Raw genomic sequence first — 27,267 nt, forward strand, 5'->3', positions numbered from 1 at the left:
ATGAGCTGATCTTTCAATCTAGGTCAGATTAAAACTGAAGTAGAGACATAAAAATTGTGCTTCATGGCTGCATTAATTATATCAAACTAATAAGTAAGGTAATGTTAACGGACCAAGTGGATGTTCATAAACTCTGCAATATTTTCAATTCCAGACTGCAGTTGTTTGCTGTGTTTTTTTTTCGTTGCATTTTTAACTAAATAAAAGGTCCACAAATGCAACCGTGCATGATATTAAGTCTTTTCTGTGTGAATATAAAAGATTTTAGTTCTAAAATCTATGCATGTCTATGAAGAAAAGACACCAAGACCATAACAATGTTTTTTTTAGTGCACCTAAAGACACTAATTAACTAAACTGCCTATTCACGGCGTAAATATTTTAAAAAAACGTTACTCCGCTTCTAACTTATTGTAATAATTTTTTTTTAAATCAATCAAAGACTAAGAAATGAAATTTTATTTGCAAAGTAGTCTAGGTAAACCTTTGTATGAAACATACATATATTATAAATAATAAACAAGCCATTAATATAAATGTTTTCATTGGATGATAAAATGGAGCTTTGCTCCTCCCAATCTTAAGATAATAATCATTTCATGGTTGAGCTAGCAAGGAAGCTAACCAAAGATTCTACCTTTAGCTACACACTCGTCAGCACATACTTACAACTTCTCGTCCAATCAAATTGCTTATATTTGCCTTCTAATTTTCATAGTACATACTTTTCCTGTGTACTAAGTAACTACGCATGAATGACCACAAGGGTAAGATTTCATTGTATCGTAATCAAGATATTTAAAACAAAAATTGCCACTGGCTATTTTGAAATAAAATGCTGTGTTCCAAATTAAATTAAATAGTTTGTAATTAGTTTTCACATTGATTTTTAAATATCCTGCTATTAAAATCTTTGGATCTAAAAAATGTTTTTGACAATTGCAAATTTTATCATTTAAATAAAGGGTAATACATATGGTTCTTTATACCTTGATTAGAGTACAACGATATCTTAAAATTATGATAATGTATCATCCATGCAATTACTTTGTACACAGAAAAGTGTGTACTATGAAACCTTGTAAAGGAAAATTAAAGCAACTTGGTGATAATTTTTTAAACTTTTTTAAGGAAAGTGATCTATTTCGTCATGAATTGATTGATTTATTGATTATTGGTTGCTTAATGTCCAGTGGCAAATATTTCATGCATGTTCAGGACGATGTCATGAACTGAAAAACTGTGATTATGTCTGAAGATAATGTGCCACCTATATATATATATATATATATATAAACATATTCTGATAAATCTTTTAGTTTTTACTTTGAACTAATAAAAAAAAAAAAAAACACAAAACCTATAATCTCTGATCTATTTGTAGTTGCTTTTTAATGCCTATCTGCTAGACTATATCTTTGGGGACAAACTATCTATATGTTTCAAACTTATTATAGCTTTAGTTTTACTGTGAAATTAAAAAATGTTTTCAAAACATGTAAAGATTCCACTGCAATTTAATTATTGCCTGTTTTTGGTCAATTTATTATGTAAGAAGAACATGTATAGTAAAACACCGCTTTATATCAGTATAAATACTTACACCAACAGCTACCATCTTTTCATTCTGGAGTGAAGGGCCTTTTGAAATCGCATATTTTACAATGATATTAGTGAGTAGATTTACAAAATTCGTTAATGAGCTCCGTTTTACAAACACCTGTGATACAAGTAGTCAGCCAAAATAAACTATCAATAGACCAATTAAAAGATTACTCGAGTTGTAAATATGTGCTAAATTGGATAGTCTATGGAAAGGTATATACTATGAAATTAAGAGCTTGGGGCAAGCCCCTCGCTCTAAATTTCATAGTATATACCTTTCCATAGACTAACCTAGACTTGGAATCGGCTGTAATTGTAATTGATACAACAAATGGAAGTGTTTAACGACCTTGACTGGCTGTTCAGCCCTCGCACGGTCGGTAATTAATGAGTATTGATTCTAACGATTTATTTAATCTCGGCTTGGGTCATTTAAATTCGTTTCATTTTAACGTCAGGTGAAATATGTACAACACACTAACGTTTTGCTTGAACGATCAACAAAGGTGTTAATTACCGGTCACCATAAACATGTAATTTTAACTGTTATACAAAGAAGTATGTTTACTCATCTTTAATCTCTTTTGAATATGATTAGATTACATAAGAAATACACCCGATTTGAATTTTTATCATTAGGTCACCACTATTTCGAAAAATCTTACTTTCGAACTTCGAGACATCGGGGTCTATTTACATTAATTTTACGTCGACGGGACTATAAAATTTACTCGACTTCACCGAGTAATCGAATCAACCGTGTTCGACTCATAAGAGGTAATTTATGCATTGATCAAACGGGAATTTTACCGGGACCGAGAAATTACTTCGACTCATCCGAGTTTTCCAGACAACCGAGTTCGACACGAGGTTCGACTGTAAAAACTATAATAGATAGATAAAAACTTTAAATAGCAAAAATGATCAGCAAGACAAGATTTACAAATAAATCAACATGACTGATACTTTATTAAAGATATTGCCTTTTATTGACGATTTTTTTCCCAATTGTTTTGCATTTTTGCCTATTATCTTGAAAGTTATAATAGATAGATAGAAACTTTATGTAGCAAAAACGATCAGTAAGACAAGATCTACAAATAAGCCATATGACCGAAATCTTCAGTCGACTCATTATGGAGTTATTGATCTCTAATCATAATTTTAACTATTCTGTTTTTTGCCTATTATCTTATATGACAGAAAAATAAAAACTTTTAAAGAAAGGTATCAGCAGGATAAGATCTACAGATACATCAACAGGACAGAAATAGTCAGTTTACTCTTAATAGAGTTATTTCTCTGTAATGATGTTTTTTTACAAAAAAAAAAGGTGGCCATTGTTGAAGATGCAGGTGATCGACACGAGCTCTTTGAAGACTCTAGTTTTGTCTATATTATATATATATATATATATTCCTCACATTCAATGGTGAACACTTTCTCCAAGTTAATGGAACAGCAATGGGAACAAAGATGGCCCCGTCTGATGCCAATATTTTTATGGGGAAAATTAGAACAGAGAATTCTCAATAATTCTCTTTATCAACCTCTCTCTTGGTTCCGATTTATAGATGATATTGACATGAAGTGGGATAATACTGAACAAGAACTAAATTTGTTCATTCAACATGCCAACGATGCCCATCCCTCAATACAATTCACATATAAAATCTCTGACTCTAAGATCACATTTCTTGACACTACAACGCAAGTGAGGGATGGAAACATATTTACAGATCTGTATTGCAAGCCCACAGACAAACATCAATATCTATCTCCTTTGAGTTGTCACCCTAAACATTGCACCAAGAGCATTCCCTACAGCCAGGCCATACGAATAAAAAGGATTTGCTCCACCAACGATATTGCAAAAAAACTACTACAAGAACTTCGCGGTCACCTAAAACATCGGGGCTACCAAAGAAAAGACATTGATAAAGGTTTTTCTCGTGCTAACAACATCAGCCGAGATGAACTTTTACAATATAAAGTCAAAAAGGTCAACAGAAGGGTGCCTTTTGTGTTGATTTACCATCCAAAATTTGACAACTTATCTCACCTAATCCGCGAAAATTGGAAAGAAATCGAAAAACATCCTACACTATCCAAGATCTTTCCCGAGCCACCTGAACTGGCTTTCCGTAGGCCCAAAAGCCTTAAAGACTTGCTGGTGAGAGCTGATTTATCCTCTCAAGCAGGCTCTTCGTCTGTGGGCTCTTGCAAGGGTTGCGGAAACAAACGATGTCTGACTTGCAAACAAATACTGGTTACCCAGACTTTTAACAGTCACTCCACTGGTACAGAATACACCATATTTTAATGTTAATTGCAAGACTACAAATGTTGTGTATCTCCTACAGTGTAAATGTGGTAAACAGTATGTTGGCGAGTCAGAACAGCCGTTTCACATACGAATGAACGGTCATCGTAGCGACTACCAATGCAAGCCAGACCTCCCTCTCAGTCGACATTTGAGATCCCCTGGCCACACTAAGGCAGATCTCAATCGACTGACCATTACAATCATTGACCACAACTCTGCTTGGTCTAGAGAGGATAGACTCACTCGGGAAAGATTTTGGATAAGAAAATTAACAACTTTGGCACCAAATGGGATAAATGAAAAGATGTAGTTCGACTCCATGCAGTGCTTCACATTTTGGGTTATATTACTTATTATTACAGTCTCTGTTCCTATTTCTTTACCTTACTCATCTCTAAAATAAATCTGTTGAATATACCAATTTAAATTGCTTAATTTTTTGAGGGATGTAAAAGAACCAAGCCACGTTCAACTAGTTAACCTTAGTCAAAATTTATTATTATATTTTAACGGCCGTTTGTTTGCGATGTTTAAATACGCAGACTCTGTTGTAACTACTCTACCGTTGTCAAATTTGAAATATTTACAAATTTAGATCGTTCAGTGCTGTTTATTTGGAAGTCTTATTGACGCAAACGTTCTTGTAACATCATAACTGTGTACTGTTAAAGCTTTAGAATTGTGCTAGTTCATATCGCACACTATTATTTTTATTTAAAGCATAATTATATTTGAACTCTCTGTTGTAATTAGTCATATAACCTATGTCGTGTTTAACACATATTTAGAATTGTGCAAGCGTCTTACCTGATGTTCGGTTTGACTAGTTTAATCTAAGTAGACTGATATATGATTCATTCAACATCACAATCATATTTACTGATGAAGGATATCTTTTATCCAAAATATTTATAAATAATTACATTTATAGTTCCTTTTTTTGTTATTGGTGTAGTACGTTTTCAGTGAAAACATAACAAAGAAGGGTACAAAACAATTATTATAGGTAACAGGAAAATATATTATGTAAAATGCAAAACAAAAAACAAAAAAAAACAACAAAAAGCAAATGTTACAATAAATGCATTTTTCAAAGTTTCCAGCATATTTAGAAAGTTACTTTACAAATGTTGACCTTTCCAAACACTGTGTTTTGTTGAATTGTTTTTTTATCGTTAATATAAATATATATTAAAATGTTGTTTTTCCCTCTGTTGAGGCATATGAAAGAAAGATTTCATATCGGATGTATAACATTTGGCGTCCGACGTCCGTAAACTTTTCACTTTTGAACTTCTACTTGAGAACAATTTAAAAGGATCAATATATAAAACTGTTATTTTTCTCCATTGTTGAAGGATATGATAAAAAGATCATAACATGTAACTTTTCATATCAGATGTTTTATCAGCCCTCGGTCAATATCAGCCCTCGAGCCTTCGGCTCTTGGACTAACTTTTATTTACCGTCCAAGACTGCCCTAGGCCACAAAAAAATCGTGAATGATACCAGACTTATCATTTGGTACGCCAGATGCACGTTTCGGTCTACAAATTACTCATCAGTGGCGTTCGAAAAAAAAACTGTTGGAAGCCAAATGATATACTAAGTTGAGGAGCAATGTTAACCAAAAGATCCAAAATAATTTGTAAACAAGAAAGTGTCCATAGTACACGGATGCCCCACTCGTACTATCATTTTCTATGTTCAGTGGACCGTGATATTGGGGTCAAAACTCTAATTTGGCATTAAAATTTGAAAGATCATATCATAGGGAACATGTGTACTAAGTTTCAAGCTGATTGGACTTCAACTTCATCAAAAACTACCTTGATAAAAACTTTAACCTGAAGCGGGACAGACGGACGAACGGACGGACGAACAAACGGACGCACAGACCGAAAACATAATGCCCATCTACTATCATAGGTGGGGCATAAAAATGGCTTAGGCCATCTCTTGCTGGGAGAAGAAACAAACCTTTGTATTTCAAACAGTTGAAAATATTTGAGAGAGCCAAAAAGTCTGTAAAAATCTTAGAACATGTCTTAGGATGCTCTCGAAAACCAAGGCCAAGGTTTCGAGACAAGGTAGGACAAATGTATTTAATTATTAGAAAAATGAAAAATGTGAAAAAGCTGACTCATACTTGTCAGTATGAAGTATTGAAATATGACAAACATTTATACATCAATATCTATCTCCTTTGAGTTGTCACCCTAAACATTGCACCAAGAGCATTCCCTACAGCCAGGCCATACGAATAAAAAGGATTTGCTCCACCAACGATATTGCAAAAAAACTACTACAAGAACTTCGCGGTCACCTAAAACATCGGGGCTACAAAAGAAAAGACATTGATAAAGGTTTTTCTCGTGCTAACAACATCAGCCGAGATGAACTTTTACAATATAAAGTCAAAAAGGTCAACAGAAGGGTGCCTTTTGTGTTGATTTACCATCCAAAATTTGACAACTTATCTCACCTAATCCGCGAAAATTGGAAAGAAATCGAAAAACATCCTACACTATCCAAGATCTTTCCCGAGCCACCTGAACTGGCTTTCCGTAGGCCCAAAAGCCTTAAAGACTTGCTGGTGAGAGCTGATTTATCCTCTCAAGCAGGCTCTTCGTCTGTGGGCTCTTGCAAGGGTTGCGGAAACAAACGATGTCTGACTTGCAAACAAATACTGGTTACCCAGACTTTTAACAGTCACTCCACTGGTACAGAATACACCATATTTTGCAATGTTAATTGCAAGACTACAAATGTTGTGTATCTCCTACATTGTAAATGTGGTAAACAGTATGTTGGCGAGTCAGAACAGCCGTTTCACATACGAATGAACGGTCATCGTAGCGACTACCAATGCAAGCCAGACCTCCCTCTCAGTCGACATTTGAGATCCCCTGGCCACACTAAGGCAGATCTCAATCGACTGACCATTACAATCATTGACCACAACTCTGCTTGGTCTAGAGAGGATAGACTCACTCGGGAAAGATTTTGGATAAGAAAATTAACAACTTTGGCACCAAATGGGATAAATGAAAAGATGTAGTTCGACTCCATGCAGTGCTTCACATTCAGGGTTATATTACTTATTATTACAGTCTCTGTTCCTATTTCTTTACCTTACTCATCTCTAAAATAAATCTGTTGAATATACCAATTTAAATTGCTTAATTTTTTGAGGGATGTAAAAGAACCAAGCCACGTTCAACTAGTTAACCTTAGTCAAAATTTATTATTATATTTTAACGGCCGTTTGTTTGCGATGTTTAAATACGCAGACTCTGTTGTAACTACTCTACCGTTGTCAAATTTGAAATATTTACAAATTTAGATCGTTCAGTGCTGTTTATTTGGAAGTCTTATTGACGCAAACGTTCTTGTAACATCATAACTGTCGTCACCGTTAAAGCTTTAGAATTGTGCTAGTTCATATCGCACACTATTATTTTTATTTAAAGCATAATTATATTTGAACTCTCTGTTGTAATTAGTCATATAACCTATGTCGTGTTTAACACATATTTAGAATTGTGCAAGCGTCTTACCTGATGTTCGGTTTGACTAGTTTAATCTAAGTAGACTGATATATGATTCATTCAACATCACAATCATATTTACTGATGAAGGATATCTTTTATCCAAAATATTTATAAATAATTACATTTATAGTTCCTTTTTTTGTTATTGGTGTAGTACGTTTTCAGTGAAAACATAACAAAGAAGGGTACAAAACAATTATTATAGGTAACAGGAAAATATATTATGTAAAATGCAAAACAAAAAACAAAAAAAAACAACAAAAAGCAAATGTTACAATAAATGCATTTTTTCAAAGTTTCCAGCATATTTAGAAAGTTACTTTACAAATGTTGACCTTTCCAAACACTGTGTTTTGTTGAATTGTTTTTTTATCGTTAATATAAATATATATTAAAATGTTGTTTTCCCCTCTGTTGAGGCATATGAAAGAAAGATTTCATATCGGATGTATAACATTTGGCGTCCGACGTCCGTAAACTTTTCACTTTTGAACTTCTACTTGAGAACAATTTAAAAGGATCAATATATAAAACTGTTATTTTTCTCCATTGTTGAAGGATATGATAAAAAGATCATAACATGTAACTTTTCATATCAGATGTTTTATCAGCCCTCGGTCAATATCAGCCCTCGAGCCTTCGGCTCTTGGACTAACTTTTATTTACCGTCCAAGACTGCCCTAGGCCACAAAAAAATCGTGAATGATACCAGACTTATCATTTGGTACGCCAGATGCACGTTTCGGTCTACAAATTACTCATCAGTGGCGTTCGAAAAAAAAACTGTTGGAAGCCAAATGATATACTAAGTTGAGGAGCAATGTTAACCAAAAGATCCAAAATAATTTGTAAACAAGAAAGTGTCCATAGTACACGGATGCCCTACTCGTACTATCATTTTCTATGTTCAGTGGACCGTGATATTGGGGTCAAAACTCTAATTTGGCATTAAAATTTGAAAGATCATATCATAGGGAACATGTGTACAGTAAGTTTCAAGCTGATTGGACTTCAACTTCATCAAAAACTACCTTGATAAAAAACTTTAACCTGAAGCGGGACAGACGGACGAACGGACGGACGAACAAACGGACGCACAGACCGAAAACATAATGCCCATCTACTATCATAGGTGGGGCATAAAAATGGCTTAGGCCATCTCTTGCTGGGAGAAGAAACAAACCTTTGTATTTCAAACAGTTGAAAATATTTGAGAGAGTCAAAAAGTCTGTAAAAATCTTAGAACATGTCTTAGGATGCTCTCGAAAACCAAGGCCAAGGTTTCGAGACAAGGTAGGACAAATGTATTTAATTATTAGAAAAATGAAAAATGTGAAAAAAGCTGACTCATACTTGTCAGTATGAAGTATTGAAATATGACAAACATTTATATTTCAATGTGATGATGAACTTCAGCTTGATTGTACTGAATAACCTCATCATAGATGATAGGAATGAAACTTTGTACACCAGACAGGCATTACGTCTACAAAAGACTCATTAATGACGATCGAATCAATAAAAGATTAAAAGGCCAAATAAAGAACGAAACGAAAAAACTAACGGCCTGATTTATGTACAAAACAATAAACGAAAGAAAAATAGGATAAACAGCAACAAACGACAACCACTGGTTCCAGGTTCCTGACTTGAGACAAGCTCAAAAAGAATGTGGCAGGGTGAGACATGTTTGAGGGCGCCCAACCCTCCCTTAACCTGATACAGCGTTGTAACAGAAGGAACTATAAAAATCAGCTGAAAAGGGTTTGACTCATCAGACCGATGCAATGCCCACACAACACTAACAAAAAGACTAGAGACACACAGTTACTGAAAGTATTGGTCTACGAGTATTCACAATTACTGAAAGTATTGGTCTACGAGTACTCACAGTTACTGAAAGTATTGGTCACGAGTACTTACAATTACTGAAAGTATTGGTCTACGAGTACTCACAATTACTGAAAGTATTTGTCTACGAGTACTCACAGTTACAGAAAGTATTGGTCTACGAGTACTCACAATTACCGAAAGTATTGGTCTACGAGTACTCACAATTACTGAAAGTATTGGTCTACGAGTACTCACAGTTACAGAAAGTATTGGTCTACGAGTACTCACAATTACTGAAAGTATTGGTCTACGAGTACTCACAATTACTGAAAGTATGCATTGCTTTGTTGTGAAAGGAAACGGATGCATTTCCTATTTTGGTCATATTCAAAAAGCATAATTATCGGTTCAATTATATTGTCAATTTAATACGTAAATTTTGCATAATTTCATTGTTTTAGAACGTTTTCGTCATGTGTAAGGTCTATAACATACCAATAGTATGCTGTTGTTTGTATCAAAATTAGTTTTGATACCCAATCGTTGAAATATTATGATATGATATGATTATGTGGTTTGTCACGATTGGATCATCTTGGTGAGCAGAATCAAGAGATCGGTAAGTGTTATGGTATGCATACCTTTAGAGGCCGATTATTTCATTTTAATTTAATTCATAAAAATGTTTGACATGTAACTTAACCATATTGCCAGAAAGTATTTAAACTCTACGTAGATTGTAACGGTGCTTTTATTCTAAAACAGTTTCGGATTGGGTTCAAATCTGTCTGACATGATACTGTCCATTCTGTTCCCAAGAAAAGAGTAATAGGCTAGGATGGACTTTCCGAAATAATTGAAATAAAAGGTATTTTAAAACATTAAATTTTACATTTTACAAAACTGGTAAAAGGACAGACATTTGTATTAAATTAATTAAAAAAATATGAATTCTGATTTGTAATTTGTGTATATGAAATCATATTCAATTTATTATCAAGAATCAATATCATTCAGACATTTGATATCCCTAATTACATATATCCGCGAATGTTTGTTCCTGTTGTCGAAAATAAATGACAGATTTATTCTGACTTTGCAAACACTTGATATTTTGGCAATCTTTTGGCTAAGTTTCCGGTTAATATTATTGTAAGGTGACACATTAGTGTTTTTTTTTTCGCTGTGGCTGTCTATACAATTTGTTTTTGCCATTTTTGGGAAATAGAAACTTAGATAAGGAAACCCCTTACTTTCTATGAAATGCAAGGTTAAGATGAAAGTTAATATATACATTTTTGGTGCAAGTTCCAAAATGAATGCATGAACATTCCCGGGATAAATATACTAGAGGACAATTTTCAGGTAATTGATACATTTCATCAATATTTCTACAGTAATGTTATATATACCACCTTATTAAAAAAAACACACACTTTCTTTTATGTCTATGCTGTAGAGTTTAACTTTATGAAGTTTACACGTTACATAAATTTAGAAGTCTTTTAAGTAACTACATGACATGGGAACTAGTTATGTTAACTGTCAAGATGTTTGAATCGTTGAGGGGTCAAATGTACTCTAGATTTATTAACGTCAAAGTTATGTCGGATATCAATATTGTATTTGTATGTTTAAAATACTTATAGATGAAACGAAGCTAACTTGTTGTTGTTTTGAAAGACAAACAAATACTTAACTAATAGAAAACACGCGGACCCTTTTTATACAGTCAGCCTTTTAATACGGGGATTCTAAAATTTACTCCTTTTAAACTGTAAGTATACATGTATATTCATATATTTAACGAATATTCTTCGAGATATGAAACAATGTATTGAAGATTATTGAGAATTATTAAGACAAGTTGAGTGTAAATCATTTATAACATTCCCAGGCTTTTTTTACCCAGAAAACTTCCCGATAAAAAAAAAACCACGAACCTGAAGGGTTCCGATAAACATCTAATTCATCATACATGTATCATTAGAAATATGAGATGAAGAATATATAATCTGCATGTCAAAGTTAACTTGTACGGTTTAATGATAAACCGAGATTAAAATCTTGCATGGAACATGGACGAAACTTCATAAACCTTTAATATTTCATGTACGTGTTGGATTTTTTTAAATTATAAAATTGTGCCACGTTTTTTTAATTGTTATTTTGTTCAGCAGCCGTGCATTTTAACTTAACAGAACCTTAAGTTCACGTTAATGAAAATAGAATTACAAAACACTGTGGTCATTTTTATTGTCGAGACTAAAACTAAAAAAATATTCTAATTATTTGATTTTAACAGAAAAATAGTTCGGTTGATGTCACTGTTGTGGGTTGTAAGTCTCCAGTTAGCATACCCTGTATTCATTGCTTCAGCAGTTGACATGCACAATTCATCATTTTTTTTCTTCTGTTAGCTCACTTTGCTAAAAGCCAGGTTCAGTGTTCGCTATCATTTTGAATCCGACGTGCGTCCGTCCGTTCGTTAACTTTTTCCATTTTAATCTTCTCTTCTAAAACCATTTAACCTAATAAAACCAAGCATAGAATCAATGTTCATGGGAATTGGTTTTAGTTCCGATCGAATATTCAACACGGCTTTTAGGCCCAATAATTTGTTCTGATTGGCTAAAATTTCAAAAATCTTTTCGTTCAAAACTGCAAGTCCAAATGAACTTCTAATTTACAGGTTGTCCTCTACAAATTTGGTGCTGATTGCGATTCCAAAACGCCGCCACCATGGGACATTATATACATAACACATAGCTGAGAGGGTGATAGAGCAGATTATTACCCCGAGAAAACATTGTCAACCGTGGCGGAGCCAAGGTTGACAATGTTTTTTCGAAAGGTAATTATCTGCTCTATCACCCTCTCAGCTATGTGTTATTTAATTTATTATACTGAATGTCCTATCATTATTGTTATTTAAACTTAAATTAAAAGTAATCATCTATGAAGTCGTTTACAAAGCAACGTTACAGTTGTACTAAAATAATAAAAATGAAGCAAGAATTTTTTTATTTTTTGTATTTACAGTGACGGTCATTAAAAAAAACCAGTAAACTTTAGCTTTATCTTTAGTATCATTGATGTAAATGCAATGCATTGTCTTTTGAATTATCGATTTTTTATTTGTCCGTACGAGAGGGTGACATTCAAAAAAATTATCTCCCGCTGAGCCATGAGATAGAGTAAATTGTCTCCCTCTTATGAACCAATCAAAATCAGGCATTTTAACGTAAAGTATAATAAAGTTACATACGATATAGAACCTTATGGGAAATAAACACAAACAACTTCTCCTTTGAAACCGTTTGAAATATTGATTTGATAATATGCTTGAATGATTGCATGAGTATCATTGTTCTGTACTAATTTTGTAATTTGATGCTGATTGGAAATTCAAAATTTATATCACTGCATGACATAGTTAGCACAGGACCAATAGGGGAAAATACAAGCATCTTATTATAAATTGTTTGATGGATTAAATGGATACTTTGTCTGAATGATCATATGATGGTCCTCTACTATGTTTGTGATTTTTATGTTGATGTGAAAAAAGCAAATTCTTGTACTTGTTCCTGTATTTCACTGAAAAAATAAGTTTAACTTTTTATTGAAGTTGACAAAATTTTGTTCCCAAGAAAAAACAACAACATCGGCAATACATTATGAAAGCTTTGCGCAATTATAAGTTGCATAAACATTTTTTTTATTTATTGAACTACGTAATGTATGATAACATTAAACATTGTTTATTTATTGAACTACGTAATGTATGATAAAATAAAACATTGTTTATTTATTGAACTACGTAATGTATGATAAAATTAAACATTGTTTATTTAATGAACTACGTAATGTATGATAAAATTAGATTATAGCCTAAAGAGAAGGAATACAGACTCTTAATTTCTACTTTGAACCGAAGTAAATTTTGATTGAAAAATTATATTTGTTATTCAAGGTTTTCTCCATAAGGCAGGACTTTTTGATGAATGAAGAAAAAATGGCCTAGGCATTGACGAAAATAAATCTTTAGAATCCTGTGACTGCATTCTTTTGATTTTCTAGCGGTTGAGCTGTTGCCTCAATGACGTACATTTTGTATAACCTATATATGTACATCTCCTTTAACACCGGTGTCTAGAAATAATACCCAGATTCACCTACTCCTCAACATTCGCAGCGACAACCCTAACACTGAAATGACTCTTCAATCATAATTAAATTTGTAGAACAGTTTCAAAAGGGACTAATACTAAGGCTAAATTTTCGATCCCACTAAGTTTTCATTTCATGTTCTTTTAAATTACTCCTTCAACGTTCATCCCCTCGATAAAACCTCCCCCTGGATATAGAAATTTGTACACGTTTCTCTGTTTAAGGTGTATAACTCCCACCGCTGGGATGTCCGTTTCCTAAATTGGATGTATAATTACGCAATCACGTCCGGTCGGAAAAGGAATTGATACGCGTACGTTATGTAAGAAGCCGGTTAAAGAACCCTTGCAATAACTCGATGGGTTTTTAGGGGGCATCTTGCAAGACAATATGTCTGCCCTTGTCCAACATACCCTCATTTTCCAGCGGCAGTCGGAATCTGCCCGTCATATCGGTCGAGCCACTCTGCTGAACCTGAAAATATACCTATTGTATAATTTATTGCTAATTTGCCACTGGACGTTAAGCAAACACATCAATTAAACAAATGAAACCTTGGCGTGTGCCGTTGGGGCAAAACAACACAATAGTTAACAGATTAACCAATTTCAGTACTGCATGACAAGTGTTTCCGAAATAATACTCATAAATTACGACTAAATGACGCGTGAGGTACTTCCGAGACCAAACGATAGAGAAGCCAAACACATGCTTCAAAACATAGTGGGTTTGATAAGGACATCAAAACTAGTATGTATGAGGGCCTGGAAGGAGATCCTTCATTTCTGTATTCTTTAATTTTTCTCTAATCTTTTTTATTTTTTGCCCATTATTCTCTATTCTATAAACCCCCATCCACACCCTCATGTATATTACGTCTAAAGGGATAATATTTTGAAGAATGTAAAATACAAGACTAAGATATTTTGGTAGCGACGACACTCATCACAGTCAAGTTAAATAGTTAGACAGTTCGATTGAAAAACGATATGCAATTAAGATCAACTGATGCTACCATTTGTACGTTTGTGATATCTGAATAGACTGGAAGTCAAATAAAACGATAAGGCACATAACCGAAGTTAAATAAAGGGATAGTACATTGTACTGGCACATTAAAATTCTTCCCGAGAAGCACCAGTAACTGTCATGTGCAGGGTTTGCTTGATTTTCTTGAGGTGATAGAAATATGCCTTTGTTAATTACCATTGTAATTCTGAAGGTTTATTTAAGAATTGAATGCTTCTTTTTGTAAATTTATTAGGGTGTAAAAGCGTTGACCGAAGTACATTTTGTATGAAGTGCCTAAAATGTGCGCACGGTCAACGCTTTTATAACCCTATAAGATTACTAAAAGAAGCATTCAATACTTATAATTACATTTTTTGCTAGGATCATGAAAACACGATTTCTATCAAGTTTTTCTTTATTTACCTGTGCACTTTATTGTGGAAGCTCGTGTCATCATGAATGTTACATTTCATTTTGAAATGAAGGTTAATTTCAGAATGACGCGAGATTGCTGTTAGCCAATCAATATAACGTATTATAATGAAACACACATGTAATGTGAAAATAAAAAAAAAGTAAATCAAAATATGACAATTCAACGAAGTAATTTTCATGGAACATTTTGAGTTATTTCTAACAAAGAAGGATACCATGCACATCCTCCTTTTAAACATAAAGGTTCATACTTATGGTCAACACATTTTTTACAATTGTTAGGTCAGCATTGTGGCCTTCAGGACTATAATATAAATGTGGTACTTACACAGATGCACATCTAAAGTTTAGACTATAAATCTTCAATATTGACATCCTGTAATACGTGTTTGTAATTGAAAACCTTATTTGTAAAAGTAGTGTTATAAGTATACATGTAACAGCTAGATGATTTGAAATAAGTAATCTTCAAAATTGGGAGGTATTTTAGACTTCAAAGATTTATGTTGAAGGATATTGTCTTAATAAATAACATAAAGAAGTTGTTGACAAGAGAATAATTTAGAGGGGGACGTTTTCCGTGTCATCTTTTTTAATGTTAACATGTCTGAGAAGCATATGACGGACAAAATCCGAGCTGAAAGCTGTATATGAATTTAAAACGATGTGGTACGATTGCAGAGCCAACTTTCCATCAGAGACCAAAGGGCGAGGATGTTTGTATTTCCGTTGGAATACCAACTGTTCTCTAGTCGACTTATTCCGTTGTGCGCATGTGACAGACTTCATACAGGGGCTTCTAAAAATAATAGTAGTGTTAATCGGCAAAGAAACACTTGGTGAGATGACATTCTTACTTTTCAGTAAGAACTGAACGTATTTTTTAAAGCATCATTAATGTTCAGACACATTTGTTTGTATTTCAGATAATAAATCATTAGTTTGTCAATATTGATTTGACGATGACAGATGTAGTCAGTGAAATGACGACAGCAGTTTTGATCAACACAACATTCAACAGTACAACATTCAACAGTACAACATTCAACAACACAACATACAACAACAACAACACAACATTCAACATTACCGTGACAACACAAGATGTAGTAACTGATCCTACAATAGTAGTATTAAAGAGGCTCACGAGTTCTCTTTTGATTGTTCTTCTTGCAATCATAATGATGTCACTTGGTTGTACCATTGAATTAGATAAACTGGTCCAACAGATCAAAAAACCACTTCCGGCTCTTATCGGAATGGCATTACAGTTTATAGTCTATCCATTAGTGGTTTTCGGCTTGGTTCATGCATTTCAGCTTGATCAGTACAATGCTCTGGGGATGCTCCTACTCGGTACCTGTCCAGGGGGAAGTTTGTCGAATCTAATAACATACTGGTGTTCCGGAGAAGTAGTTTTAAGGTATGCAATTGTATCGCTAAATGAAGCTTTTCGACCTACTTGTAGTTTATCAAAACATCCCAATACGACAACATAATCGTATTGTTTAAATATTAACACTAAAGTACATTTAATAAGAATTCCAGTGGTGCTCCAAACAAAATATTTAATCTAACTATATCAATAAAAGTCCCCCTTTCCACGAATTTGACCTACCGAATTAGACTTATGACCGGGTTTGTACTAGCACGAGCAACACGACGGGTGTCACATGTAGAGCAGGATCTGTTTACCCTTCCAGAGCACCTGAGATCATCCCAGTTTTTGTTGGGGTTCGCAAACACAAAAAACAACCAACAATTTAATAAACTTGACAAAATAGAAGATTTTAGTTATAGGTTCAACGTCATAATATTAATATTTTTGCTATGGCTTTAAAAAATAACTTAAATCTTTACATTTCATGTTTTTAGACATTTATTTATGAAGCGTACGACATATGTCACCACGAGTAGTTCCATAAATAACACACGTAATTAAGGAACCTAGTATCCTTCCTTTGACGTCATTTTTACTCAGATTTCATATTTTACACTTTATTTCAGTGTCGTATACTATTTTTCTCCTCTTTTCAACCAGAAAATATTGTTTTAAAGTGGTTTTTTAGCTCACATTTCCTTTTAGCGTTTGCCATCACTTGGCGTCCGTCGTCTGTCATCTGTCGTCCGTCCGGTGTAAACTATTTCAAAGATCTTCTCCTCTGAAACTACTGAACCAATTTCAACAAAACTTAAGCTGAATGATTCTTAGGGTATCTAGTATAAACTTTGTGTTTTATTTTCTGTTTCGTCAAAAAACATGGCCGCCATGGATAAAGATAGAACATAGAGGTAAAATGCAGGGTTTGGCTTATATCTCAAAAACTAAAGCATTTAGAGCAAATCTGACAATGAGTTACAGTGTTCATAAGGACAATATCTAACTGCCCTGAAATTTTCAGCCAAATTGGATAACTGATTTTTAGGTTATTGCCCCTGAATTAATAATTTAAAGGAAATTTTGCAGTTTTGGTTATTATCTTGAATATTATTATAGATAAAGATAAACTGAGGCTTGATCAGGGCCTTATTCATTAATGTATACTAGCACAAAAAAATGGACGTCACTACACTTCAAAACAAATATGAACCAAGATAAAAAAAAACATACAAGACTAACAAAAGCTACCTAGATGTTCCTGAATTAGGATATGCACAAAAATTCAGCAAGTTATACATGTTTTGTGAGATTTAACCTATCACCAATAAATTTTGTACCTCTAGCTAATATGCAATAAAAAAAACACACTCATACATATAAGAAGTCTATTTAAAAAAAATAAATGTTTGTTCTTATGGTGTGCTGTGACACCACAGTCCCATGTTAAAGACAGGGTTTGGATACAGTACATGAATTTTATCCCTCCTTGCACAACTTAAAATCCAATATTTTTTTATTAGTTGTCATTTGTTGCTGTGTTTCATATTTGCTTTTCGTTTATTGTTTTTAGATCATCTTTCCTAATTGCCATGCAATACTCTCAGAATGCTGGATACTATACACACTGGTTTGTGTCCACATTTATTAATTATTATACATTAAAAACTTAAAAACTTAAAAGCAAAAGAAAAACTTTGATGAAAAATTTAAATAAAAAACTACAGGTGAGCGATTCCGGCTCTTGATAGCCTCTTGTTTTTCTATCATCATCTACTAGTATTTGATAATTAGACATTTAAAAATTGTTATATATTTCGTGTTGCAGCGTTTGTATGACATCATTGGCGACCACACTTGCTGTAGGTATGATGCCGTTGAATCTATATATATACTCCAGCAGTTTTTCGACCCATTGTTTGACAATTCCTTACGTCAAAATAGCTTCTGGTCTGGTCCTTATTTTGATACCAGTATCTGTAGGAATGCTTATCCTCAGAAAGTTGCCGAAAGTTGCAGCAAATGTTGTCAATGTAAGTTTAATCTCTAGATACTACTTCCAGGCAATTAACATTTATACGCTTAACAATAGACAACAGGAATATATCAGGAAAATAAAATTATTGCCTGATGATAAGAGAAAAGGGTTCTACACTTTACATACAACAAAAAAGTAATGTATAGGGACACTTTCCTTACATGCAATTTCTGCGATCATTTATCACTAGAAAATATAAATACTAGTGAGCATTTTTAAAGTTATCACGTCAGAGACGAACAGACACAAATGAAATCGGGTTAGCAGCCTCTGTCTCACCAATCAATGGAAATACTAAAAAAGAGAAAAGAAAAAAAGCCAACAAACAATTTAAAAAAACACGTAAAAAACAATAACAATTAAGAGAATTTTAACATCACACACGCACACACATAAATAGATGGAAGAAGTAGGTCCGAAAGAATAAGCATATTTTGTATTCTCAGATTCTTTGGTGTTCAATGCAACAATTATTATATAAGTTTAATTAAATTAATCTATTTTTATTCACATTTCAGATTGGAGGGGGCATAGGCTTTCTCTTTATTCTACTTGTTACAGGTATCAACTTTTATATCTATCCACAAATGTTTGACGCAGGATGGAAGTTATGGTGCTCAGCATCACTGATGCCTATATTTGGTCTATTGATCGGGTATCTAGGGGCATGGGCATCATGTCTTACCCGAAATCAATGTCGAACAGTTGCTATTGAGGTATCATCACAGAACGTTGCTCTTTGTTTGACATTAATTTTCGTCTCATTTAAACTTGAGGAATCCACAAAAATTGCTATGTTTCCTCTGATATTTGGAATGTTTAATGTCATAATACTGGTGATCTTTACAATTATCTGTAGAATAGCATTTTTACTTTCGAAGAAAAAAGTTCCCATTGAGAAGCAGGAAAATGTCATTGAGAACAGCAAGTTATAATACTGTTATTGTTGTCAACTCTGATCTTTATTCATATTGTTGATGTTCATATGAGTTGATTTATCATATATTTAGCGGTTTACACTACTGTTTTGAATATTTGATACAGTTAGTAAAATAAAACATTTATCATATATACATGTTGTCTCTTTGACACATTCCCCATTTCCATTCTCAATTTTATGTGTACATAGCATACCTTTCATCACATACACTTTATCGCAGACCCTTATCACATACCCCTATTGCATACTCTTATGGCATACCCCGAATCGCTTATGGTGTATTACGCCCCTTTAATCATATACCCAGTATTATAAATGTGTTACCCTGTTTGAAATTCTTCTACAATTGGCATGTTTAAATATGTTAAAGTGAGCGTTATATTTAAAAAGACTTGTCGTGTTCTGTACGAATCTTCGATCGATATCAGCCAATAAGGCCTTTTGCGCGAGGTCTGATATCGACTTAGGGTTGGCATATATCATGTTATAGCATTTTGATAGAAAAACAAAGAATATGGGTATCCATCCATGACACAAAATCAGTACAAGCACAGCAAAAAGCAAAGGCACAGCGCTTTTATTGCTGTTCTTCATATCAAAGTCACAGTGAGGCCTTCAACACGGAATTCACATTTGCATGAAGCAAAAGGCGACGTGTGCACTGTTAGTCTGACTTGATACAGGCACACAATGAGGTTGGGTTACATCACTACATATGAACCAACTCTCTTTTCCTATTTAGACCATAAACATAAACAAGCATTTAAAACCTACACGAACAATGTAGTCCAGCAGCCAAGTGCAATATATTGGTACTTATAATATTTACAGTTATCGTGTGCTTGTTCATGTGAGAATTTCTCATATTGATACACCGTCAAAAATTTCATGTTTGGTTAAATTTCTTCAAAATACTGGTCTGATCATCTGTTTTGTATATTGCCCTTTCATACTATTTTAAACTGCTAGGTTTTTTTTATATATATTTCAATGTGCCTCGTGCAGTCTATCATTTGTTGTTTAGTTTTGTATGTATTGTCTATCATTTGTTGTTTCGAAATTATTGGTCTTTTTTTAGGCAATGTATGACAAATATATGTTGAAAAACCTCGCTCGTAATTATAAATTATGTAATTCATTGACGGCTCCCGACATGTGTAACTTCAAAAAGGCATATTTTAGAGGCGATCGATGTCTTTCAAAATTACTGAACTTTTCTTGTATCTCTGATGCTTTCGACTGGAGAACCGTCGTACACAAGCATCGCATAAGTTTGCACTTCGAGGCGGGTGGGTAGCAAGAAGGTGAACTGTGGTTTATTTTTATCAATAGTACCGCTTAAGTCGACGCTAGGGGCCGTCTTGACCTTGTTGTAGGGTATGAATGATTCGTTCATCGTTGAAGACCCTACATCAACTGTCAAGATGAAGAACAGGAATAAAAGCCCTGTTCATTGATAATTTCCTATGTTTTCTATGTATTGTGTGCGATTTTGTCCCATGTACATTTACTCCATATCCTTTCATTTCCTATAATTGATAACTTTATGGTAAAAGCATGAAACATTTTTTATTATGGTGCTTAAATATTTTTTGGGGATATGGAGCCACGAAAAAAAAATCCAATATGGCGGTCAAATTAAAGATGGCCGACACAAAGACCTTGGAATACAACAGCATATACTTGATGATGTCTACCAATCTTCTAAATTTCAGTACATATTTATGTATGGTATCAAAAAAACGTCCAGGATATTAGCTTTCTAAAATATTAGGTTTTCAGCTTTGTTTTTCACAATTCTTTTCACAATAGAAATATGTACACCTACCTTATGAAAAATCGACAAAAATGTAATTATTCATTGTTCCTTTAACATAAAATATAATAACTAATTGAAAATTTGATGTATTCTGATAGTTATTGTAAAGCTGGATATATTTTGCAGCATTTGACCTATTTGAATCAATTTTTGAAGTAAGAATACAAAGAAGATTGAAAAAATTTGGATTTTCATATTTTCCAATTTTTACCTTATTTTTATCTCTCCTGGCCCAAAGGGCCAAGTGAGATTTTCTCTTCACTTGGCGTCCGTCGTCGTCTGTCGTCGTGTGTCGTCGTCAACCTTTATAAAAATCTTCTCCTCTGAAACTACTGGGCCATATTTAACCAAATTTAGCCACAATCATTATTGGGGTATCTAGTTTTTACAAAATGTATCCGATGATGGCCGACATGGCTAGAAATAGAACATAGGGGTAAAGTACAAGTTATGTCTTTTATTTTGAAAACCGTTATAAATAGAAAAATTCTGACAAGGACAAAAATGTTCAGAATGTTAACTCTACCAATTGTTCATTGACGTCAAAACTGTCCGGCAACTTCTTATAGTTATTGCCCTTAAATGACAAATTTTACCATTTTGTTTTTCAATTTTGCCTTTTATCTTGTTAACTATAATAGATGGAGAGAAACTTTAAATTGCAAAAATGATCAGCAAGGCAAGATCTACGAACAAGTTTTCATAGTTGAAATCGTCAGTCGACTCCTATTTATAGTTATTGCCCTTTGATGACAATTTTTACCAATTTTTTTGCGTTTTTGCCTTACATCTTAAAAATTATAATATATAAATAGAAACTTAAATGAGCAAAATGATCAGCAAGACAAGATCTATATTAAAGACCATATGGCGGAAATTTTCCGACGACTCCTTATTTGAGTTATTGCCCCTTAATGACGATTTTTACAATTTTTTTTGCATTTTGCCTTATATGATAATAGTTATAATAGATAAATAGAAACTTTAAATAACAATAAATTGTTTTACACAGATATATGTCTTGCCTCTTTATTATTTTGATAACGCAAATGTTGAAATTAAGATAGCAATACTTTAACATGTAAGTTATGCAAATATTCAAAGTCAATAATCCATGACTGAGAGTACAGGGCTAAACAATCTCCATGGAAATGAGATGTGTCAATGCTAATACAATTGCATACCACATACCATTGACTTTTCATAAGTCGTTCCCTTTAAACAAACCTAAACACATACATTAACTTGTAAATTATGTAAAAGTTTCAAAGTCATTGAACCATAATGAGGGGGTGGGGTTATATAATCTCCATGGAAATGAAACTTGCAAATGCCAATACATTTGCATACCAAATATCATTGACCTAACATTAGTGGCTCATCTTAAACTGACCTAATCACAAACTAATACATGTAAACTATGTTAAAGTTCCACAGTCAATAGACCGTGACTGAGGGGGCCGGGCCAAAAAATCCCATTGGTAATGAGATGTGCCAATGCTAATACAACTGCATACCAAATATCATTGATCTACCACTAGTGGTTCACCATAAACTAGAACTAATCACAAACGAATACATTGTTGACGCCGCCGCCGCCGGAAACAGCATACCCATGTCTCGCTTTTTGACTCCATCAAGGCGAGACAAAAATTATCAGCAAGGCAAGATTCACAAACAAGTCAAATTTTGCCGATATAGTTAGTAGACTATCACTCTTCGTAGGAGTGATTGCCCTTAAATGAGGATTTTTTTTTACCCTCTTTTGTGTTTTGAGCAAAAACTAAAGAAGATAGAGAGAAACTAAACAGACAAAATGATCAGCAATACAAGATCAACAAACAAGAGATTTTTGTCATAAATTCTATTCTCGTCTACAGTATTGGAGAGTGTCCTTTGATGAATATGCACATAAACCTAGGTTAGCGACACAGGCTCTTTAGAGCCTCTAGTTCATGAGGTATGGGTATATTTTTCAATTGTGAGAAGAAAAGGGAACAACGAAGCTGCAAAACCTGATGATATTTATAAAAGCGTATACCCTGGGCTTTTGTTTCATACTATGGTTGAATATGTAGTGAACTCGTGCGTATTGGTATACTTCATCAAGTGTATGCTGTTGTATTTTCAGTACCTTATGTCGGCAATCTTCAATTTGGCGGCCATATTGGATTTTTTTTTTCGTGGCCCTATATTCAAAAATGTATATTACCATCATAACTAACCCTGTGCAAAGTTTGATGCTTTTACAAGAAAATGATCAATTATTCTTGCTGCAGCTGAGAACAGGTGTAAACTGCAGTATATTTTATTTTTAAACTAATAAAAACACATTCATTTACATATATATGATCCAATACAATGCGTATCAAAAATGTAATAAGCTGCCTTAAATATTATAAAAAGTGTAAAATTAATCACATTAAAGCATTTCTAAAATATGTCTTAAAAGAACAAAATGAAAATCAAGAAGATCAATCACTTAAGCGCTGATAGTAATTTCACAAGATCCTTCCACCATTGCTAATTCTCTTGAATTAAACGCGACGACTAGCTCCTTCACGCCAGCCTTACGTGGAAGGAACTCAATGGTTGCCATAAACGTCTGTTTACTGGCTACAATGCTGAAAAAAGAAGTTAGTTGAATTTAACCTCAGTTACCAGACTATAGAATTTATTGTAAAAGAGGGACGAAAGATACCAGAGGAACAGTCAAACTCACAGATCGAAAACAAACTGACAACGCCATGGCCAAAAATAAAAAGACAAACAGACAAATAATAGTACAGATGACACAACATAGAAAACTAGACTAAGCAACACGAACCCCACCAAAAACTGGGGGTGATCTCAGGTGCTCCGGAAGGGTAAGCAGATCCTGCTCCACATTTGGCACCCGTCGTGTTGCTTATGTTATTACAAATCCGGTAAATAGTCAAATTCGGTAGGTCACATTCGTGAAAAGGGAAGGGTATTGTAGTTACGACATAAGGAACATATCCGATGTAAATCTACTATATGAAATGAACTTCACAATCTGTGAAACAGAAAATATGCCTTCATTTTACAGAAGCTAATATATGAATGTCTTAAACAAATGGTTGCTGTTACCGGATTTAAACCATTTTTATCATCATGATGGCTTAAAACTGTTAGTCACAAACTGCATCAGTTATTTTTGCAACTAAGATGAATAGATATGGCGTGTTAATTAATGACAGAAAATTCCTACACGCAGTTGACAAAACCGTTAGCAAAGGAGCAACAATTGCTTTGCTGTTCTTTGTCTCTAAGTTACATTGCAACCTTTAACACAAAGCAACAACTAATTTATCCTAAGGAACTGACTTAAATAAATTCCATGTCAAATAGCAATAGTTCTCCTTTTCTTGATTTGATAGGATATTTCAGTTTAACATGGGAAGCTCTATACTAAATTGTTCGACAAAAGAACTTTTATTGGAAGGTGATGTTCTTTACAGTGTGGTTATTTCCCAAATCGTTCGCTATGCTGTACATTTACTAACACTTATGGTTTAACATCCTGTCGATACTTATATTTTGGCATTGCAAAAATACATGCTTTCTCAGACTACACATAATGTCTTAACTCTAAGTAAGTCGGCAGTGTACTAATTTATATTTATATTTTAGTCTAGGAGAACATGGTTTATCTATCAGTTGAAACTAGCTTTCAGTATCTACTGCGAGTACCCTTAGATCGGTACTATACTTTAATATGTGACTTTTGTCTTTTTGTTATTTGATTTGGTGCTTACTACTTATCTGAGGATTCAAGCCCTTCCAAACTAATTGTTTTTAAAATTTGTTTTTACGTTGTGTTGTACACCACTGTACAAGGTTGGCTGAGGCTTGAGTTCATACAAACTTTTTAAAACAAGTCATTGTCTATCTGCCTGTTCCAAGACAAGGGCCTGTTAGTCCAGTGGTTGTCATTATAGTTGCTGTCTTTCATTGTTTTTCGTTTATTTGTTGTACTACACATCAGGTCGTTGTTGTTTTTTTATATTATTTCACATTTTGTTAGCCCGAGGAATTTTTATGATTTACTTTATGGTTTGCGCTTGCACATTGTTGAAGGCCGTATTGTAAACTGGTACAGTAATTGCTCACATCTTTGTCATTTGGTCTTTGATGGATGGTTGTCACATAATCATACCACATCTCCTTATTGTTAGATAGTTTACCAGTATAAATGTATGATACGGATTTCAGTCAAAATGACACTTCTTTCTTAACATTCTCCAAGTTCTTTCGAGAGCAAAAGTTTGAAAATTAACAATTAACTTTTAGGAACATCAAAATCAACCCCAAATGACCACTTAATCAAAGGGCCTTAACTGACCAGCCAAAACCGTCTAAGGCAAACTTGTAATTCAATGCTACCGCTTTACAGGTGACGTTAGATGTAATTTGTGCATATGAATCCCGTAGGTCTAACATGTAAACAACTTTGGTTTTAACAAGCTGAAGATGTCTGAAACTAATTAAATATCTACATGTATAAACCCACTAGTAATGTAATATACTTCATAAATCATACCTTTGTTTTAGTACATTAGGTTCCTGTAGCCCTGGCCCTTCCACCGTTAACGAACAATTTGTCAGAGTACATGGTATTGGATTTGTAAAGGAAACGTTTGCTTTGATTAGTTGTCCAATCTTCCCGGTAGCTGGTGCCTGGTAGACATGTTTTCAAATTAAAAAAAATTGTCATTTACCAAAGATAAATGGTTAAGCATGGCACATTGTACTTGAAGTATAAATTATTTCCAAAACATGAAGGGGTACATAACACCTAATAGAGTTAATTCTTCTAAAATCAGTTGAACGTTTTAATCATAGTACAAAATGTAATAATAAAGATCGAAATTAGTGTTTGTCAAACTGCTATATATTCCAATGAAAATATTCCTGTAAATTGTGTGGTTCAAATTTCTTTATTTTTTTATATCTTTGTCCACAGGTCAAAGTTGATATTTTATCAAAATTTTATGAAAATATAACGAGTCAAATCTATTTTTGTCAAAGTATTGGGTACTCCCTTAATTACGTTATTTTTATTAGTTTAAGTCATGTTTAAACATGCCCAGATGGACTCTAGTAATGGACTTCTGATATGACTTATGAATGAAAGTCAGCAAAGACTTGTATTCCTTCTGCAAAGATTGTTCTAAAAGACTTACGCTACCACTGGAAAGGTTGCCAATAGTACGTCATGGTTAACGATGTGCAATGCATGTGCAATGCATATGCTCATGATTACAATTTAATAAGGACGTGCCTTCATTACATGTTTACAACTTCAGTTACCAACAGGAAGTAGCCCAAACATTATAGAAATGAAGAATATGCCAACGAAAACTGAGATTTAAAGATGGTTTCATATTAAATATCATTTGAATGTAAAAAGCATAATTTGAAGTACATGCTAGTTTATACCTTAATTGTAATGTCAGGCTTGAGCAGACGGAATGTATCTTGATGGACGTATGTATGCTTCGTCTCCAAAACTCTACACATGCATGACATTTTCATATGGCACTGTTCCACTAGTTGAGGGAAGTATTCATTGAATGTCACCTTCACACTGATCACTTTCTCTATATACATAAATTTTTTTAACTAAAATTAGGTTCAAATGTGGAATATTTACAAAAATGTTACATGGTTTTTTATTTCTTCCAGAGGTTTTGGTTGATTAAGAATAAGTAGATGCATGTAACTACGGCCATGAAAACTAATTAAAGTCAATGGAATAGATACCATCTGAATGCCAATATTGTTGAAATTAATGAACAAAAACGAAACACAGAAATTAAATAAGTATGAAAATGCAAACCCGATAACACATAAAAAAAACCAACGATTTACAAAAAAAAGAATCTGAATACTAAGTCTTGGTTACTGCAAAATATAGCCATATATCAAATTCCCCTGCATCTCTCTTTCTTATTAAACTGAACGTTCTCATTGAGAGAGAGAAACAAAACGTTAATTGATAGAGCTACCACGGACAGGTTAACTGGTTATATGTAATTCATAATCTATATTAAATGCACATTTTAATTTTTGTGACATATTAACAGTATAGAGATAGCAAAATCGAATACCAAAAATTGATTACACAATAA

The 27,267-nt window shown here is 33.5% G+C and overlaps 2 protein-coding genes across 6 annotated transcripts in view; one reads left to right on the forward strand and one right to left on the reverse strand.

Annotated features, from left to right (window-relative positions):
- Positions 1 to 16,118: 16,118 nt before the first annotated feature.
- LOC127702004 (ileal sodium/bile acid cotransporter-like) lies at positions 16,119 to 18,983 on the forward strand. The gene is made up of 4 exons (XM_052205980.1): positions 16,119 to 16,264; positions 17,889 to 17,945; positions 18,144 to 18,378; positions 18,915 to 18,983. Exons 1-4 carry the CDS (start codon positions 16,119 to 16,121, stop codon positions 18,981 to 18,983), a joined length of 507 nt encoding a protein of 168 aa, XP_052061940.1.
- Positions 18,984 to 23,404: 4,421 nt separating this feature from the next.
- LOC127702315 (hemocyte protein-glutamine gamma-glutamyltransferase-like) overlaps positions 23,405 to 27,267 on the reverse strand; it is a 51,814-nt gene continuing 47,951 nt past the window's right edge. For all 5 annotated transcript variants that reach the window (XM_052206452.1, XM_052206454.1, XM_052206455.1 and 2 more), the window contains 3 exons: positions 26,576 to 26,736; positions 25,677 to 25,813; positions 23,405 to 23,736 (listed from right to left, as the gene is read on the reverse strand). In XM_052206452.1, the coding sequence (XP_052062412.1) occupies positions 23,595 to 23,736; positions 25,677 to 25,813; positions 26,576 to 26,736 (440 nt within the window). In that variant the 3' untranslated portion in view covers positions 23,405 to 23,594. The remainder of the gene's footprint in view (positions 23,737 to 25,676; positions 25,814 to 26,575; positions 26,737 to 27,267) is intronic.

This window comes from Mytilus californianus, unplaced genomic scaffold, assembly GCF_021869535.1.
Source record: "Mytilus californianus isolate M0D057914Y unplaced genomic scaffold, xbMytCali1.0.p SCAF_5, whole genome shotgun sequence".
Classification (NCBI taxonomy): Eukaryota; Metazoa; Mollusca; class Bivalvia; order Mytilida; family Mytilidae; genus Mytilus; species Mytilus californianus.